At 45.5% G+C, this 20,969-nt stretch overlaps 1 protein-coding gene across 2 annotated transcripts in view; it reads left to right on the top strand.

The window, feature by feature from the left end:
• The first annotated feature begins 9,836 nt into the window (after window positions 1-9,836).
• Window positions 9,837-20,969, top strand: part of LOC121536992 (KAT8 regulatory NSL complex subunit 1-like protein) — a 43,780-nt gene continuing 32,647 nt past the window's right edge. For both annotated transcript variants that reach the window (XM_041844694.2, XM_041844693.2), the window contains exons 1-2: window positions 9,837-10,019; window positions 10,488-11,652. In XM_041844694.2, the coding sequence (XP_041700628.2) occupies window positions 10,559-11,652 (1,094 nt within the window). In that variant the 5' untranslated portion in view covers window positions 9,837-10,019; window positions 10,488-10,558. The remainder of the gene's footprint in view (window positions 10,020-10,487; window positions 11,653-20,969) is intronic.

The raw sequence follows: 20,969 nt of genomic DNA, 5'->3' as shown, positions 1-20,969 counted from the left end.
GTCGTTGAAGTGGACGCGTCTGATGTGGGAGTTGGCGCCATCCTGTCGCAGCGATGCTCCACGGACAGTAAACTCCATCCCTGCGCCTACTACTCTCGTCGCCTTTCGCCTGCGGAGAGGAATTACGATGTGGGTAACCGGGAGCTTCTCGCGGTGAAACTTGCCTTGGAGGAGTGGCGCCACTGGTTGGAGGGGGCGGAGCAACCGTTTATTGTCTGGACTGACCACAAGAATCTTGCTTACGTGCAATCGGCTAAACGTCTCAACTCCCGTCAGGCCAGGTGGGCGTTGTTTTTCGGACGATTCAAGTTTGCCCTGACGTTCCGACCTGGATCTAAGAACGGCAAGGCGGACGCCTTGTCCCGGATGTTCTCCAAGACGGAGGAGAGTGGGTCCAAGACCGAGACAATTCTCCCCCCGGAACTGCGTCGTGGGAGCTGTTATGTGGAAGATTGAGGAGGAGGTGCTGGCGGCCCTTCGGACTCAGCCCGGTCCCGGTAACGGTCCACCCGGTCGGTTGTTTGTGCCTGAGTCGGTTCGTCCGGCTGTCCTCAAATGGTCCCACGCCAGCAAGATGGCTTGTCACCCTGGCGTGGCTCGGACAATGGCGTTTCTTCGCAGACGTTTTTGGTGGCCTGCCATGGCCGAGGATACTCGGGGGTTTGTTGCTGCCTGTCCAGTGTGTGCGCAGAATAAGAGTACCAATCGGCCCAGCTCTGGACTACTTCACCCCCTTCCTATTCCCCGGCGACCATGGTCGCATCTGGCCCTGGACTTCGTCACTGGGTTGCCCGCTTCTGAGGGGAACACGGTCGTTCTGACTATCGTGGACAGATTCAGCAAGTTCGCCCACTTTGTGCCAATTGCCAAGCTTCCCTCTGCCTCGGAGACGTCCGAGATCCTGGTTAGGGAGGTTTTCAGGGTCCACGGTTTGCCCAGTGATATCGTTTCCGACCGTGGCCCTCAGTTTACCTCTGCTGTCTGGAAGTCCTTCTGTTTGGCCATTGGAGCTACAGTCAGTCTCACATCTGGTTTTCACCCCCAATCCAATGGTCAGGCGGAGAGAGCCAACCAGAAGATGGAATCCACGCTACGCTGTCTGGTCTCTTCCAACCCCACCTCCTGGGTCTCTCAGTTGCCTTGGGTTGAGTATGCCCACAATACTCTTCCTACATCTGCCACTGGGATGTCTCCCTTCCAGTGCCTGTATGGCTACCAACCTCCCCTGTTTCCTTCTCAGGAGAAGGAGCTCTCAGTGCCTTCGGTTCAGGCCCATATTCGTCGTTGCCACCGGACCTGGCATCGGGCCAGAAAGGCACTCCTTAGAGTTTCGGACCGTATCAGCTCCAGGCGAATCGTCGCCGGATCCCCGCTCCCACCTATACCATCGGAGATAGGGTTTGGTTGGCCACACGGGATCTTCCGTTACGGACTGAGTCTAGGAAGTTGTTACCGAAGTTCATTGGTCCGTTTGTGGTGGAGAAGGTGATCAATCCAGTGGCAGTTCGACTCAAACTACCGAGGACGCTCAGAGTCCATCCCACCTTTCATGTCTCCTGCCTCAAGCCTGTCTTCCTCAGTCCTCTGTTGCCTCCTCCGCCTCCTCCTCCTCCTCCTCGGATGATCGGAGGTGGTCCTGCCTACACGGTGCGTCGCATCATGGATTCCAGACGGCGGGGCCGGGGTTTCCAGTATCTCGTGGACTGGGAGGGGTATGGCCCTGAGGAGAGGAGTTGGATTCCGCGGCGACAGGTCCTTGATGCGGACCTCATCAGTGACTTCTACCGCCTCCATCCTGGCGCTCCGGGAGTCCGCCCGGTGGCGTTCGTCGGAGGGGGGTACTGTAACGATCCCGGCTGTCTGAGTCGGGTCCTGTCTGGTGACTAGTTTTTCCTGTTCGTAATCTCCAGTTTCCCGAGGGTTCGGGAACGCTCCGGGAGCGCTCTGGTTTTCCGCACCTGCATCCCATCAGCAATCTGCACACCTGGTCCTGATCATCACCCTTCTTAGGCTCTGGCCGAACATCCAGTTCCTGCCGGATCGTTAGCTATGAACAGTATGTTTGTCAGCGTGTCAGCCTCTGAGCCCTTAGTTAGTTTTGTTGTTTTGCACCTTGTTACTTGCTGTGTACTGACCTCCGTTTTTGTTCTGTCTGCAGTCTCTCACCCGGAACCTTCACCCAACCTCTGCCTGATGGTCGGCGGCTGCCGAGCCAGTACCGGACCAACCACTGCACCCTCAACAACCCATCCACGCCACCCGCTCTGTTCCCTGGATTATTCAGCCTCACTCGGAATCTACTAAATAAACACTCACCTTTCTCTCAACGTACCTTGTCCTTGTCTGCTTCTGGGTTCTGGCATAGTAAACCGTGACATGAGCGAGACATCCCTGAAATCCCTGGCTCTGGTGGGGTGTTCAGCATTTTAGCACCTGGAAGCTGATTTTTTTCTACTAATCCCAGATTGTCCCAGCCCAGCGAGCACTCTTCATCTGGGTGAAGAGGAACATCAAAATCATCATCTACTGTGGCTTGTTTGGCGAAAGCCAGTTATTTTTGTTTGATGCTGCTGTTAATATTTCAGTAGTTTTTCTCATCAATGCCTCTGGAACTAACAGCACACCTCAACGCATGACACTGCTTCTGGCTCAAATGGACTGTGTTACACAAGGAGGCATATCTTTATGTGAAAATGATCTTTGTCATGAAAGAGAGCGGAAGCCCCTTTTCCTCTCCCCGACTGCAGAGTCAGATGAGGGTCACCATCACTTCCTTTGTGCTCTGTGGATCTTCACTGATTTCTTCAGCTGGAAACCTTCGCCTATAATGACACCTTGACTTCATAGACATTGCCTCAATTATTCCTCGATTATGGTTAATAATCTTCATCTGGAAATATTGAATCATAGACCATAGGCTAAAAATTTAATCTGGGATTTTGCATGTCCATGAAATTAAATGTTTAGTTCTTGGTTTATAAACCAGTGTAAAATCTGCACCTGGATTTGGGCGATTCCACGCCAGGAAGGCCCAAAAATAATTTTGGTGTCAGATTGTTCTGCCAATTCTCACATAGAAGGATGTTTGATACACATTTGTATCACAAAACATTTTGTTTAAAATCACAATGAAAGTGGCCATTTGGTGGCCAAGTGGCCAGTATACCCTGTTTAGACCTATACATGCCCCCTGTAAAACCCTATAATCCCTGAACCATACATGACACAGACACCATCTTGGTGTCAATAATATACTCCTTATAGTGTGCTCTAAAATGTGGAGTATGTTTAGATTCTGAAATACAATTTTTCACATTAATTTATATATTTGTTTGGAACAATATACTGTACAAGTACATCCAATTTACAGAGTGGGTGCTCTGCTACTTTTTAAGTTATGATACATTTTATTAGCACCACCAATACAGTTAATGGAAAACTTGATTCAAAGGGAACTCCCTCTGCTGGTGATTTGCTAAATGTGATTGGTTAATAACATATAATGTCAATTTCTATGTATAAAATGCATCATATCTTCAAAAGTAGCAGCGCATCCACTCTGGATATGTGACGTGTTTGTAGAGTATATTTTTCCAAACAATATGTTGAAAAATAAGTTAAATCAAAAAGTACTTTTGAGATATTCATATTAAAATCTTTAAATGTTGAATAAATTAATGTATTCTATTTTATTTCATAATCTAGACATACTCCATATTTTAGAGCACACTATGAGGAGTATAATGACACCCATACATTGTCTGTATCATGTGCGGTTCATGGATCATCGCATCTTACAAGAGGCACATTTGGTCTAAAAAGGGCCTAAAATGGTCACTTTCATCATGATTTTCTCAAAAATGGTTTCTGATACAAATGTAAAAAGCATGTCAAACATTCTTCCTCCCAATTAAGTTTCTATATGAGAATTGCCAGAACAATCTGAGAAACTAAAAATATGGAATCGCCCATTTAATCTGGGTCTGTGAAACTGGTCCATTGAGTAGGCTTTAATGTGATAATTACCCTTTCTCTTTTACAAATGTCATTCTATTAAGCAATTTATCTATTTATATATGTTTTTATTTAGTATTACATTATTACCGTTTTTGGTTCATGTTTCTGCATTGTGATTTCCATCTATATCTGAGATGAAAACAGGTTATGTACCTTTGAACATGTTTTCTTACCTCAGACCTGTGATATTTATTTGGTTTTTCATCTTTGTCCTTCTTCCATGGACTGTGATATGAGCATAGATTTCACTTCAACAAATATAATCTGTTTAGCAAATATGAAGATAACAATGCATTTCCTTGCTGTAAATTGACCTATACACTGAGTGTACAAAACATTAGGAACACCTTCCTAATATTGAGTTGCACCCCCCTTTGCCCTCAGAACAGCCTCAATTTGTCGGGGCATGGACTCTACAAGGTGTCGAAAGTGTTCCACAGGGATGCTGGCCCATGTTGACTCCAATGCTTCCCACATTTTGTGTCAAGTTGGCTGGATGTCCTTTGAGTGGTGTACCATTCTTGATACACATGGGAAACTGTTGAGCATGAAAAACCCAGCAGCGTTTCAGTTCTTGACACACTAAAACCGGTGCGCCTGGCACCTACTACCATACCCCGTTAAAAAGCACTTAACTTCTTTTGTCTTGCCCATTCACCCTCTGGCACACATACATAATCCATGTCTCAGTTGTCTCAAGGTTTAAAAATCCTTCTTTAATAACCTGTCTAATCCCCTTCATCTACACTGATTGAAGTGGATTTAAGTGAAATCAATAAGGGATCATAGCTGTCACGCCCTGGCTCTGGGGACTATGTTATGTTGAGCCAGGGTGTGTAAGTCTATGTTTAATTTTCTATGTTGGTCTGAGTGACTCCCAATCAGAGGCAACGAGTGTCAGCTGGGTGTCTCTGATTGGGAGCCATATTTAACTGTTTGTCTTGCACTTTGTGTTTTGTGGTTTCTTGTTCCTTTTGGTTTGTGTATCGAAGGACTTCACGTTTCGTTCTTTGTTTTGATCGTGTGATCTAGTCAATAAATATAAATATGTTCACCCGCAACGCTGCGCCTTGGTCCTCTCTGTTCGACGATCGTGACAGAAGAAACCACCTTAACCAGACCAAGCAGCGTGTTCAGGAGCTATCGCTGGCAGATCTCCGTGGCAACCTCGACTGGATCAAGCAGCGTGACGAGGAGAGAGGATGGACGTGGGAGGAGATGATTGCGAGTCTGGCAAGAGGGAGGAGAGACCCCCAGGAAATTTTTAGGGGGGGAATCACGACGTCGGGCAGCAGGTGTACGGGTTAGAGCGGTGCAAAGCGTTGGCAGAGAAGGCCGCCAGGTTAGGGGGGCCACTGGGCACAGAGGAGAGGTAAAGTGTGGAGGCACGGCGAGAGGTACTGGGGTGTGTTACCAGTCCGGTCCGGCCCGTTCCTGATCCCTGCGTGGGGCCAGTGGTGTGTGTCCCCAGTACGGTCCGGCCTGTTCCTGCCATTCCCACCAAGTCAGTGGTGCGCGTCGTCAGCCCAGCCCGGCCTGTTCCTGCCATTCCCACCAAGTCAGTGGTGCGCGTCGTCAGCCCGGCCCGGCCTGTTCCTGCCATTCCCACCAAGTCAGTGGTGCGCGTCGTCAGCCCAGCCCGGCCTGTTCCTGCCATTCCCACCAAGTCAGTGGTGTGCGTCGACAGCCCAGCCCGGCCTGTCCCTGCTCCACGCACAAAGCCTACGGTGTGCGTCGCCAGCCCAGCCCGGTCTATTCCTGCTCCCCGCACCAAACCTACGGTGTGCGTCGACAGCCCAGCCCGGCCCGTTCCTGCTCTCCGCACCAAGTCTGTGGTGCGCGTCGCCAGCCCAGTCCGGCCCATCCAAGCTTCCCGCACCAAGCCAGTGGTGTGCGTCGTCAGCCCTGTCCGGCCCGTTCCTGCTCTCCGCACCAAGTCTGTGGTGCGCGTCGCCAGCCCGGTCCGGCCCGTCCAAGCTCCCCGCACCGGGTCAGTGGTGCGCGTCGTCAGCCCGGTCCGGCTCATTCCTGCTCCCCGCACCAAGCCAGGGGTGCGCTTCGTCAGCCCGGTCCGGCCTGTTCCTCCTCCACGCAGCAAGCCAGGGGTGTGCGTCGTCAGTCCAGCACAACCCGTGCCTGGGTCATGTCCGAGCCGGATCCGCCGCCGAGGCGGAGTGCCCACCCGGTCCCTCCCCTGTTGTGGTTGTTTGGCGCGGCCGAGTCCGCGCCTTTGGGGGGTACTGTCACGCCCTGGCTCTGGGGACTATGTTATGTTGAGCCAGGGTGTGTAAGTCTATGTTTAATTTTCTATGTTGGTCTGAGTGACTCCCAATCAGAGGCAACGAGTGTCAGCTGGGTGTCTCTGATTGGGAGCCATATTTAACTGTTTGTCTTGCACTTTGTGTTTTGTGGTTTCTTGTTCCTTTTGGTTTGTGTATCGAAGGACTTCACGTTTCGTTCTTTGTTTTGATCGTGTGATCTAGTCAATAAATATAAATATGTTCACCCGCAACGCTGCGCCTTGGTCCTCTCTGTTCGACGATCGTGACAATAGCTTTCACCTGGAATCACCTGGTCAGTCTATGTCATTGAAAGAGCAGGTGTTCCTAATGTTTTGTACACTCAGTACCATTTATACCATGGCATTGTTGAATACTTGATTCTGATTGGCAAGAAGGGAATTCTAGAACATGGATTATTTCCCTATAATGAATGGTATAATTCAATGGTTATAAAGTTCATTCTTACATGTTCTATGTTTGAGCTGCTTTTGAAAGCAAACGTGGAATTGAAAATATTATTAATTTGAACTTGTTAAAAAAACTTGCATGAAATGTGTGACTTTTAGTGTGTGAATTTGTGCTTTTGGTTAGTGTCGTGTATGACGATTATGACTATTTTAGAGGAACAAAGAAAAGAATGTTTATCTTAGTTCAAAAGTAGCCGTTTGTGGGGTGACGCCCCAGGGGAGACTGGTGATTGGACGAAAGAGGGAGCAACCCATATTTTGGCATTGTTTATAAGTATGAGCTAGACGAAGAAGAAGTCAGAGCAGCCATTAAAATTCGAGGACACTGCTCTCCGGGGGTTTCATGACACCTGTAACTTATGCTGAAAGCTTGTGATATGAATAAACTTATGCTCAAGGTTCAGTATGAGCGGACTCCTTTGTTTATCAGCAATAATTGCCAGCATTTACTCGATACGACATTAGTTTGTAACAAAATGTACTTGTTTAAAAAATAATTTTTATTGTGTGAAATTGTTTTTTTGGTGAATTTGTAACTGATTTAAATTGTTTAAAAAAGACGTGTCGAATATGTGACATTTACTGCATGGTTCATTTGTAACAAATGTATCTTAACATTTTTTTCATTTTTATGTGTGACTTTTCTTTGTGTGCTCAAAAAATAAATAATATAGAACAGAGTAGACTATGTTGCCAGTCTTTTCATTGTTGGCTGATGGAGACTTCAGACAACCAATATATCTTAGTGACATGGAGAACTATACAGTTGGTCTATTTGCTTCTGTGTTAAACGGCACAAATCACTTACACTACCGGTCCAAAGTTTTAGAACACCTACTCATTCAAGAGTTTTTCTTAATTTTTACTATTTTCTACATTGTAGAATAATAGTGAAGACATCAAAACGATGAAATAACACATATGGTCTCATGTAGTAACCAGAAAAGTGTTAAGCAAATCAAGATATATTTTATATTTGAGATTCTTCAAATAGCCACCTTTTGCCTTGTTGACAGCTTTGCACACTCTTGGCATTCTCTCAACCAGCTTCATGAGGTAGTCACCTGGAATGCATTTCAATTAACAGGTGTGCTTCCTTAAAAGTTAATTTGCTGAATTTCTTTCCTTCTTAATGCATTTGAGCCAATCAGTTGTGTAGTGACAAGGTAGGGGGTACAAAAGATAGCCCTATTTCGTAAAAGACCAAGCCCATATTATTCAAGAACAGCTCAAATAAGCAAAGAGAAACGACAGTCCATAATTACTTTAAGACATGAAGGTCGGTCAATACGGAACATTTCAAGAACTTTGAAAGTTTCTTCAAGTGCAGTCATAAAAACCATCAAGAGCTATGATGAAACTGGCTCTCATGAGGACCGCCACAGGAAAGGAAGACCCAGAGTTACCTCTGCTGCAGAGGATAAGTTCATTAGAGTTACCAGCCTCAGAAATTGCAGACACATCTCAACATCAACTGTTCAGAAGAGACTGCGTGAATCAGGCCTTCATGGTCGAATTGCTGCAAAGAAACCACTACTAAAGGACACCAATAAGAAGAAGAGACTTTCTTGGGCCAAGAAACACGAGCAATGGACATTAGACTGGTGGAAATCTGTCCTTTTGTCTGATGAGTCCAAATTTGAGATTTTTGGTTCCAACCGCCGTGTCTTTGTGAGACGCAGAGTAGGTGAACGGATGATCTCCGCATGTGTGGTTCCCACCGTGAAGCATGGAGGAGGAGGTGTTATGGTGTGGGGGTGCTTTGCTGGTGACACTGTCTGTAATTTATTTAGAATTAAAGGCACACTTAACCAGCATGGCTACCACAGCATTCTGCAGCGATACGCCATCCCATCTGGTTTGCGCTTAGTGTGGGACTATCATTTGTTTTTCAAGAGGACAATGACCCAAAACACACCTCTAGGCTGTAAAGGGCTATTTGACCAAGGAGAGTGATGGAGTGCTGCATCAGATGACCTGGCCTCCACAATCACCCGACCTCAACCCAATTGAGGTGGTTTGGGATGAGTTGGACCACAGAGTGAAGGAAAAGCAGCCAACAAGTGCTCAGCACATGTGGGAAGTCCTTCAAGACTGTTGGAAAAGCATTCCAGGTGAAGCTGGTTGAGAGAATGCCAAGAGTGTGCAATGCTGTCACCAAGGCAAAGGGTGGCTACTTTGAAGAATCTAAAATCTAAAATATATTTTGATTTGTTTAACACTTTTTTAGTTACTACATGATTCCATATGTGTTATTTCATAGTTTTGATGTCTTCACTATTATTCTACAATGTAGAAAATAGTACAAATAAAGAAAAACCCTTGAATGAGTAGGTGTGTCCAATCTTTGGACTGGTACTGTACATTTCCTGCAATTCTATCCATTTTGACATGACTAATGCTGTGTTCTTATGCTCAAACATAACAAAATCAATGGTGGTATGATTGTCTAGCTTTTCTTTTGTTGATTGTAAGTTCTCAATTTATTATAGGCTACTATAAAAAAATATTCAGGCCCATTATATTTTCTACATACTTTCTATATAGTTGTTTAAGTTTACACTGAAAGCGTTTTTCCATTCCTCCTGGACCCCTGCTACTGCGATCAGTGGTGTAGTGGAGGGTAAACGCTAGAAAACCAGTTTACCCCCTTTTTTTTTTGCTTGACAGTCTACCCACCTTTTCCTGAAAAATGCATTCAAAGTATAGGGAGTGTTACTTTTTCACCGTCGATCAGAGTTTATCCACCATTTTCTTTTACCAGTAGACTACAATGTTGGCCACGACCCACAAGTGGGTCCCGACCCACAGTTTGGGTACCACACGGCTGGGATGTGAAAGAATCAAGGATTTGAACCGAAATTGTGATACAATTATTTATTTATAGCTCATTGGATAAAACTAGAAAGTAAAAATAGTTCAAGGCTCTCATGCGACTGAATATTATTGGTCCTGGATAGCATGATATTTGCATAGACTTGCCCCCATGGAGGAATCCACGCCCCCCAACCCTCACTCACTCAGGCAGCTCCTCAACATCAAACACAGAGCAGCTGCGGTACCATGGCAGTTGGATTGGAAATACGACCGCGGAGAAGAGACTGTCAAACGAAATATATTCTGCTAAACTATCTAGCCAGACGTTAATGGGTACTGGTTTATATGTCAAATGAGGGAAAAGCTTAGCATGTCACAACATAAATCAAGGCTTCAAGAATCATTTTTTCGTGGATCATGTCGAGTTTCATTCAAGGTGAGTAACGTAGTAAGAAGATGGTCGATAAGTTCTTTCCAATTTCACGTTCCGTGCCCATTTGTGTGTTCCAGAAAGCTATGAAGCTGATTTGATTTACGCTAGCCAACGGTCTTGTTGTTTGGTACTAGATATTTATGTAACTTAGCTAAATAAATCGATTAGGTTGGATGTCTCTCTGCAGTAAGACAATTGTAAATGTCATCGGTTTCCACCTCGTCAGTTCATTGACTTGTTTGAGCCACTGCCATCCATGAAGTAAACTAACAGTACAGTAGCTAGCTAATAGTGGCAGTGCCAACTACTAGTGGTTTTCTTTCTTTCTGTCTTCATCGTTCTCTCTATAGCTAAGCTAATATATCCAACTACCTGGATGTTTTCCTACCCATAATTTGCTGTTTTTAGTATATCCAGTTTATTTTCAGTTTGGGGGATGAAGTGCTGACAGTGTTTTATTATTTGGTCTAGGGAAAGTCTGAGGCAGATCTGACATCCTCTGGTGTGACGAAGAAGAGCTGTGATATCATTGGCCAGAGGGAATGGCCCCAGCCCTAACCAAGCTCTCCAAAGACGCCCACGGAATCCACCTGGCGACCACTCTCGCCTCCAGCAACATGGATGCAAATGGGGCAATGCTCAACATCGAGTGTGATCCTAAGTTGAAACTGATGGAGGACAGCTATGCTCAGAGGGTGTGGCTCAACCTCTCCTCTCTGCCCTTTCTGGACACCTTTTGCTCTGGCACGAGTCCCCTTGAGTTTTCAGAGTCGCTCCTGTCCCCTCTGCTACAGGCCTCGGCTGGACAGTACAACACGGTGCTTCTCTCCAGCCCTGGTTCCCTGTGCAACCTCCTGTTCCTCAACAAAAACCTGAAGAACTCCCTGGCGGCCTGTCCAGGTGCACAAGACATGTATTTTGTTCCCGTCACTGAACACAATAGCCAAGGTGTGGTTCAGCAGCAGCAGTGTCAGCACAGTGGCCATGGACCAGATGGCTATGATATCCCCCAGTCCACTACAAAACACTGCCAGGGGGATCGCATGTCCCAGGACAACCCTGCTGTCCCCACACCCGCCATAGCGAGACAGGGGGAGGGGGGCTCCATCAGCACAGACACAGACACAGCTCTAGCCCAGCCATGGGCCAGGGGGAATAGGAGCCAGGGCCAGGAGCAGCCTGTGACTGCAATGGTGGAGGAGGCAGTGAGCGAGCAGACCCGGTGGCACCTCTCCCATCAAGCAGCCCTGTTAGGACAGGCTGGGCGGATCCAGAGGAGGCTCCAGGCTCTGCTAGGGGACCACATCTATCGTCACTGCAGCCTCCAGCTGGAGGGTCTAAAAGAGAGGCAGGGCAGGGAAACCCTGGGTCCCCCCTCACCCCCAGCTGACACCAAACCCTTTGATCCAGCCATGGGGCAGAGACCGACAGGTACACAGAGCCACAGGACCCAGGGGCCTGCCCTACTGCAAACCTCCTCAGTCCCATCCCCTTCTAAAGACATCCAGGAGTTTGCCAGCTATGCCCAGGCTGTGCTGCGTACGGTGCAGGAGGCTGTGGACTCTGATGTCACAGAGAGCAGCTCAGATGAAGAGTTGGAGCCTGAGCAGAAATGGGGGACCAGGTCTCGACCAGTGTGAGTAGAGCCATAGGCTTAACTTAACCTATAAAATGTGTTTTATTTTTTGCCTGATTCCGTTAGTTTTTTCCCCACATTTCGTTTTCTCCGTTTGGTTTTTCCAGGTTTCAGGTTTATCAGGTTTTTGCTCAAAAAAATAAACATAAAAAATAAATAAAAAGTCAGGGATGGGCAACTTTGATGGGGGTGGTGTCCACAAAAAATCTGAACTCCTCATGCGGGGCTGCAGTGGCTCACTGGTCTGCGTACCCACATCCATACCCACACATGCAGTCCACTGATTTGTGCAATCAATCTATTTGTGCAGTTAAACTACAAACTGTCTTAACTAATATAATATTATACCAGTAGCCAGGGCCGACCCTAGCCTTTTGGGGGCCCTAAGCGAGATTTGGTTGGTGGGCCCCCACCTCACGGGCAAAACATTTTGCTGGCCCCATCTTTAAATGTTAGTTTAAAGTTAATTTCCTGCAATTCTACACATTTTGCCATGGGGCGTAGAGAAATGTTGCAGTTTTAAAGCAAGTTTAATGCAATTCTACACATTTTGCCCTGACTTATGTTATGTTAACATACACTACACCTGCTCGTCGAACATCTCATTCCAAAATGGGCATTAATGTGAGGTTAGTCCCCCCTTTGCTGCTATAACAGCCTCCACTCTTCTGGGAAGGCTTTCCACTAGATGTTGGAACATTGCTGCGGGGACTTGCTTTCATTCTGCCACAAGAGCATTAGTGAGGTCGGGCACTGTTGTTGGGCGATTAGGCCTGGCTCACAGTCAGCGTTCCAACTCATCCCAAAGGTGTTCGATGGGGTTGAGGTCAGGGCTCTGTGCAGGCCAGTCAAGTTCTTCGACACCGATCTTGACAAAACATTTCTGTATGGACCTCGCTTTGTGCACGGGGGCATTGTCATGCTGAAACAGGAAAGGGCCTTCCCCAAACTGTTGCCACAAAGTTGGAAGCACAGAATCATCTAGAATGTCATTGTATGCTTTAGCGTTAAGATTTCCCTTCACTGGAACTAAGGAGCCTAGCCCGAACCATGAACAACAGCCTCAGACCATTATTCCTCCTCCACCAAACTTTACAGTTGGCACTATGCATTGGGGCAGGTAGCATTTTCCTGGTGTCCACCAAACCCAGATTCGTCCGTTGGACTGCCAGATAGTGAAGCGTGATTCATCACTCCAGAGAACGCGTTTCCACTGCTCCAGAGTCCAATGGTGGCGAGCTTTACACCACTCCAGCCAACGCTTGGCATTGCACATGGTGATCTTAGGCTTGAGTGCGGCTGCTCGGCCTTTGGAAACAATTTAATGAAGCTACCGACGAACAGTTCTTGTGCTGAAGTTGCTTCCAGAGGCAGTTTGAACTCGGTAGTGAGTGTTGCAATGGAGGACAGACTATTTTTACACGCTTCTGCACTCGGCGGTCCCGTTCTGTGAACTTGTTTGGTCTACCACTTCACAATAACAGCACTTAGTTGACCAGCGCAGCTCTAGCAGAGCAGAAATTTGACAAACTGACTTGTTGGAAAGGTGGCATTATATGAAGGTGCCACGTTGAAAGTCACTAAGCTCATCAGTAAGGGCATTCTACTATACCAATGTTTGTCTGTGGAGAGTAAATGGCTGTGTGCTCGATTTTATACACCTGTCAGCAACGGGCAATCCACTAATTTGAAGGGGTGTCCACATACTTTTGTATATATAGTGTACTACTATTGCTCATTTTCTTAAGCTAGGACAGGCGGGATGTGGGGGCGCTCCAGTACAGTAGGTACCATGATGTTGGATGCCAACCGGCGATAAACCCCACAGAAGAAGAGGCGATGGCGACAATGGTAGACAGTGTCTTTCGCCCCCGACTGTCGGGCACTGTTTTTCCACTGTTCCGCTAACGATGGCGAGGGCAGGTGTTCGGTAGGCGGGAGTGAAGGACACTGTGCTAGCTAGCTAGTCCTATGGAGGACTCCAGTACACAGCAGGCAGTGGTGACACCGTGTGCCAGTTAGCTAACTAGCAAGCTAGCTAGCACACGTGTCTCTGACTAGCAAGCTAGCTAGTTAGCTAGGACACGTGTCGTACTTGCTAAATCAATCAAAAGTCGCTGGGGCAGCCTCAAAAAGTAGTTAAATTTGTCGCTATACTCGTTCACCAATAAAAGTCACTGGAGGGGTCTGAAAACTTGCTAAATCTAGCGACAAAGTCAATAAGTTGGCAACACTGACTCTGTGTGGGAATAGGGCTCCGACGGGCCGCCCCCTTCTTGCCTCCTGAATGATGTCAGTATTGGTTAAAGTAAGCTACTTCTATGCAAATGTTGTTGATCAGTGCAATAAAATAAGTCCCAAATCGAAGGGAAACAGTGATTAATCTGTAGCCCCTCGAAATCAGCCAAAACAAGCTCAATAGCTCAATGCATGCACACACTCCTATTGAATAGGCTATGCATTCACCTGTATTGTGAATAAGCCTAGGCTACATCTTGATTTACCCAGTTTATCAATAGAGATTTACCATTCAAAAAAAGTATTACCATTATGTTATGTAGTTAGATTGTTAAACAAAGTCTAATTGATTGTATAATTGATTATTTAATGCATACATTGCTGTCTCTGAAAACGTTTGACGTAGAACATTATAATATAATGATAAACTCAAAAGATGCCCAACGATTGAACAGCGTAGTTGCTGAGTTTATCCGTCTGGATCAAGTGCCATTCTGTGACTTTGGCTTATACTGTATGCCTTCTTTTTTTATTTGGTATCGTTTTGATATCGAGTATCGTGATTGTATCGAGTATCGTGATACTAAACCTGTAATCGGTATCAAAGTAAATATTCAGGTATCGTGACAATACTAGTCAGTGATTGAAATAACGGGAAAAAACGCTAATGCACAACCAAATTTCGAAATTGCACCTTGTGTATTCAACTGTTCTAACTCTCATCAGTAAGTTGAGACCCTGACTGTTTTTTATTAGTATTTTTAATTTTATTGATCTTTAGGTCTACAAAATGGGCTGCCAGTTGCCCATCCCTGTTCTAAGTCCACAACAATGCTTAAACCACATTAGTAGACCACTTTAGAGGTCTGGGAAAGATCTAAGAAATTTAGATTTTGGGGTGTAGCTTTGGCAACAAAAATATAAACGCAACATGTAAAATATTGGTCCCATGTTTTATGAGCTGAAATAAAAGATCCCAGAAATGTTCCATACACACAAACGTTATTGCGCTCAAATTAAATGTGTATGTATTATTATTGTTTAGTACATCTTTTTTTTTACCCCCTTTACTGCCCAATTTCGTCATATCCAATTGGTAGTTACAGTCTTGTCCCATCGCTGCAACTCCTGTACGGACTCGGGAGAGGCTGTCTGCGACACAGCCCGGTATGGAACCAGGATCTGTAGTAACGCAGCTTGCACTGCGATGCCGTGCCTTAGACCGCTGCACCACTCAGGAGGCCCTTTGCGCTCAAATTTGTTTATATCCCTGTTAGTGAGCATTTCTAATCCATCCACCTGACAGGTGTGGCATATCAAGAAGCTGATTAAACAGCATGACCATTACACAGGTGCACCTTGTGCTGTGGACAATAAAAGGCCACTCTAAAATGTGCAATTTTGTCACTCTGTTGCCAGATAATTTAATATTAATTTCTCTACCATTAGCCACCTCCAACGTCATTTTAGAGAATTTGGCAGTATGTCCAACTGGCCTCACAACCGCGGACCACGTGTATGACGTTGTGTGGGCGAATGGTTTGCTGATGTCAACGTTGTGAACAGAGTGCCCCATGGTGGCGCTGGGGTTATGGTATGGTCAGGCATAAGCTACGGAAAACAAACAGAATTGCATTTTATCTATGGCAATTTGAATGCACAGAGATACCGGGACAAGATCCTGAGGCCCATTGTCGTGCCATTCATTTGCCGCCATCACCTCATGTTTATGTACACAATTCTGGGAAGCTGATAATGTCCCAGTTCTTCCCTGGCCTGCATACTCACCAGACATGTCACACAAATATTTTTTATTTTATTTATTTTACCTTTATTTAACCAGGTAAGCCAGTTGAGAACAAGTTCTCATTTACAACTGCGACCTGGCCAAGATAAAGCAAAGCAGTGCGATAAAAACAACATTGAGCACGTTTGGGATGCTCTGGATCGACATGTACGACGCGTGTTCCAGTTCCCTCCAATATCCAGCAACTTCGCACAGCCATGGAAGAAGCGTGGGACAACATTCCACAGGCCACAATCAACAGCCTGATCAACTCTATGCGAAGGAGATGTCGCGCTGGATGAGGCAGGTGGTGGTCACACCAGATACTGACTGGTTTTCTGATCCATGCCCCTACCTTTCTTTTAAGGTATCTGACCAACAGATGCATATCTCTATTCCCAGTCATGTGAAATCCATAGATTAGGACTTTATTTATTTATTTATTTCAATTGACCTGATTTCCATATGAACTGTAACTCAGTAAAATCTTTGAAATTGTTGCATGTTGCGTTTTTATATTTTTCTTCAGTATAATAAGTTCCATACATTATGTTGATTTCCTACTAAATTCATTAAAATATATATATTGTTGAATTCCGTTTTAAAGTCTGGATTCCGTCCACGGTCTGCGCAATGCAGATTTCACAGGGCCCTACTAGCTGTATGCAACAGGAACAGAGCATTTTCAGAGTTAAAACTGTGTCACTGGATTAGATTTTGTTAAAAGCTATTAGCTGAACACCTGTAGCTTTGACCTTGGGTCTGTTTCTCGTTTAAAAAAGGCATATATTTTAAAGAGCTGTGGTGTTTTCCTGGATACCACAGTGGGTTATTACAGCTAAATGAACATGGTTAGGCGGAGAGGTAGGTTATGAGAAACACATTCCAATATGTTTTCTATGTGTGACAGTGAGTGAATTGTAAAAGGAAAAACATAGACTAAACAAGTTAAAATTACTTTTCACTTGACTTCATTTGACACACACAACCTACTTCCCCGTTCACCTAACCCAGCCAGAGTCCTATGAGAGTGCCTTTAGCTGAGTGTTTCCGGGGCAAGGAGCCCATAACAGCCGTTAGAGATGAACAGGGAGGTGATTGTAGATTTAATCCTGACCTGACTGCATACATATGCAGAATCGCAATTTGATCCCCCTGTTGCAGGAGAACTTTCCTGCAATGCATGGAATGTAAAACTTGTAGTGTAGTTGAGGTTTAAAAAGGGTTCTAAAGTTTGTAATTTCTACTTTGAGATTTCAGTCTTGATTTTCCCTTATGAAAAATTTATCAACCACTACAAAAATGGCCATTAATTATAATACACATAATAATTCACATTTCCTGTTGCTGCAGTATTATTTTCCTGCTGTAGCAAACTGCTTCAAATTAAGATCCTACACCTGTAGTTGGTCTCCGGCACCTTGCCAGAGGCAGGGAGGGTACACTGCAGATTCCCTAACAAACAAGCCTTGAGGGAGGGAGAGGGGTTAAGAGAGCGGGAAGGGGAGAGGGGTTAAGAGAGCGGGAAGGAAAGAGGGAGAGAGTAGGATGACAGCTGTGGAAAGGCAGCGCTCCCTCCCTGTGGAAGTAATAATAAATAATTAGTCATTTAGCAGACGCTCTTATCCAGAGCGACTTACAGGAGCAATTAGGGTTAAGCTCCTTGCTCAAGGGCACATCGACAGATTTTTCACCTAGTCGGCTCGGGGATTAGAACCAGCGACCTTTCGGTTACTGGCACAACGCTCTTAACCACTAAGCTACCTGCCGCCTTACTTTAGCGGTTTCACCCTTCCAGTGTTGGGCTCCTCCTCATAGCCTAATGTTTCATTTGGACCCAATAAACCCTGGGTAAACTTGGTGCCCTTTCCCTTCATACAGCTGTGGAGACTGGAGAGTTTGACGTTTCTTTGTTTGCGTTTGCCTGGCTGTGAGTGTGAGGACCTATCTGGTCTTTAGTCTGCAGCAGATTCCTCCACACCCTCCTGGCCCTCTACTGCTCTCACTCCCAAAATGCTGTGCTTTCTTGCTCCATTGACCCAGAAGAGATGAGGGGATGTTCTAATTGTTCTTGTCGGTCTGTTTGTCTCCCTGCCGGCCTGGTGTCTGTTACATCTGTTACATTAATGCCCAGTAGGATGCTAGTAACACTTCTCTGAGATAGAAACACTGTGCCAGGTTTCTTTGCATTTCTTAGCATTAAGTAAAGGTTCATGTCTCTTGTTTGCCCTGAGTCCAACTCACGGAATATCCGTTTTCTCTTCTAGTCAGGTAACCTGCTCACCCTGTCTGGAATGTAGTGATGTAGGAAGGCGACAGGGTTTGCGTTGGGCGGAAGGGACGGGAGGGGGTTGCGGAGGGGATGTCTTTGATTCCCTGTCTAATAAACAGGGGCGATTGACAAAGGGGTACAGGTTTATGAGCTTTGGGAACAGGAACTGGGGGAGGAGGAGTGCAAGGGGTGTTTATGATTTGTTTGGCAAAGTGGAGGGGGGGGTTTGGGTCTGTCGTCATTCTGGCGGTAACAGTCTTGTCTTTGTTTGAGCCCCTGTCTCCTGCTGGGTAGAACACTGAACTAGAATGGTTCCAAGTCTGTTCTATTCATTCCATTTCTATGGGGTAGAATGGTCTGTCTCTGTGGCCTTCCTTCCATTAGCTCCTCCATGGGGGAGAGTGTATGGCTTACACCTCCTCCCCCGGGAATATGTCTCGGAGTGGATGGGCCATTTTGGAAAATGTGAAAACCGTGTGGTTACAACTCTTAATATTTGTCCACTTTCAGTTACATTTTTGTCCGCTATATGTTCATAATTTGACGTGGGAGTGACCGTGGCAGACTAGGCTAATTCCTGGAAAGTGAAACGAGGGGCACACCCTGTAGGCTTTACTTTATGCCCTGACCTACAACTAGAGCAAGAACAGTGTTTAAGAAAGCAGAGGCTCAGCTCATGCATGTACAGGCTTGCTTTTTGCTCAGTCGGGATCAGGGCTGAAAACTTTTAACTGCAAGAGTAGGCTTTAGAATTGCTCCAGTCCTCAGGAGGAAAGCGCCTCTCCTCCACTCCACTATGTGGGTGTGCTGCCTGCCTCGGCCCCAGCCCGCTGCTCCATTGCACTGTAAATATGTCTGGAATGTTTCTGCAGGTCGCAGGCCCGCGGGGCAGGCAGGCAGAATGAGGCAGCGCCGGCTATTGTGTCTGCGAGGAGAGGAGAGACTGCTTGGCTGGGGATTGGAGTGACTGCTCTCATTTGCTTACACTTCTACAGAGTGTGGACAAGTTCCACCACCTAGCCTACAACTCAAGGGATGTCAAAAGTAATTTTCACTTTCCTTGTTGTGAAATGAAACCAGTATTGTGTTACAGTATTGGGCCTGCGTTTGTTAGTGTGGTGGTCTATGCCCAACCATTCAAGCTGACCCAGCCGGTCTGATAACCTTTCCCTTCAGTTGTCCACTCTGTTTGAAGTGGCTTGCTCCTGGCATTCCCAGGGCCGCTACACAGAGCCATGGTAACTAAACCTAACTGTACTGTGGAAGTGCCTGCCAGAGACTGCTAGCTAGCCTACACCAGAGAAATAGTGGAACGCAGTCAGGAGCTCCATGGAAACCTACACACACACAGCTTGCTGATTATTTATTTGTGACCTAGATAGACTTCCTACTAGTTTCACCAGCATAAGCATAATGCCCCCTTATTTGCCTATCTGCCCTGTAATATGAAGAAGCTGATATGCAAAAGCAGCATTTTCATCTGGTGATTAAATATGGTGAATAATGTAGGCTGGAGTGTATTTGTTGATGTCCTCAGCCTCTGTACTGTTCTGCTGGGCTATCTATGTTTTAAAGGTCAGTAAACATACACACACTCCAACCATTCAACCTGTTTCAAGGAAGAGTTTGTATTTCATTGGATAAAAAATTAATAAAAAAATCATACAAAACCTGCAGAAATGAATATGCTTGTGTCTGGTCTTAGGCTAAACACAATGGCAGCATTAGCACGTCTGTCTTATATTCACTGCCCCTTTGACTGTTGCTCTCGCTCTCGCTCGCTCTCTCTCTCAATTCAATTTCAATTTAATTTCAATTCAATTTAAGAGCTTTATTGGCATGGAAAACGTATGTTAACATTGCCAAAGCAAGTGAAGTAGATAGTAAACAAAAGTGAAATAAACAATAAATATTAACAGTAAACATTACACTCAGAAATTCCAAAAGAATGAAGACATTTCAAATGTCATATGTGTATATATACAATGTGCAAATAGTCAAAGTACAAATAGGAAAATAAACTAACATAAATATGGGTTGTATTTACAATGGTGTTTGTTCTTCACTGGTTGCCCTTTTCTTGTAGCAACAGGTCACAAATCTTGCTTCTGTGATGGCACACTGTGGTATTTCACCCAGTAGATAAGGGAGTTTATCAAAATTGGGTTTGTTTTCAAATTCTTTGTGGATCTGAGGGAAATATGTCTCTCTAATATGGTCATACATTTGGCAGGAGGTTAGGAAGTGCAGCTCAGTTTCCACCTCATTTTGTGGGCAGTGTGCACATAGCCTGTCTTCTCTTGAGAGCCAGGTCTGCCTACGGCGGCCTTTCTCAATAGCAAGGCTATGCTCACTGAGTCTGTACATAGTCAAAGCTTTCCTTAATTTTGGGTCAGTCACAGTGGTCAGGTATTCTGCCACTGTGTACTCTCTGTTTAGGGCCAAATAGCATTCTAGTTTGCTCAGTTTTTTTGTTAATTCTTTCCAATGTGTCAAGTATATAAATGTAAATGTAAGTAATTATCTTTTTGTTTTCCTCATGATTTGGTTTGGTCTAATTGTGTTGTCCTGGGGCTCTGTGGGGTCTGTTTGTGTTTGTGAACAGAGCCACAGGACCAGCTTACTTAGGGGACTCTTCTCCAAGTTAATCTCTCTGTAGGTGATGGATTTGTTATGGAAGTTTTGGAAATCGCTTCCTTTTAAGTGGTTATATAATTTAACAGCTCTTTTCTGGATTTTGATAATTAGAGGGTATCGGCCTAATTCTGCTCTGCATGCATTATTTGGTGTTTTTCGTTGTACACACAGGATTGTTTTGCCGAATTCTGCATGCAGAGTCTCAATTTGGTGTTTGTCCCATTTTGTGAATTCTTGGTTGGTGAGCGGACCCCAGACCTCACAACCATAAAGGGCAATGGGTTCTATAACTGATTCAAGTATTTTTAGCCAGATCCTAATTGGTATGTCGAATTTTATGTTCCTTTTGATGGCATAGAAGGCCCTTCTTACCTTGTCTCTCAG

Source organism: Coregonus clupeaformis, chromosome 23 (genome assembly GCF_020615455.1).
Source record: "Coregonus clupeaformis isolate EN_2021a chromosome 23, ASM2061545v1, whole genome shotgun sequence".
Classification (NCBI taxonomy): Eukaryota; Metazoa; Chordata; class Actinopteri; order Salmoniformes; family Salmonidae; genus Coregonus; species Coregonus clupeaformis.
This window is presented reverse-complemented; position numbering and strand designations above follow the sequence as displayed.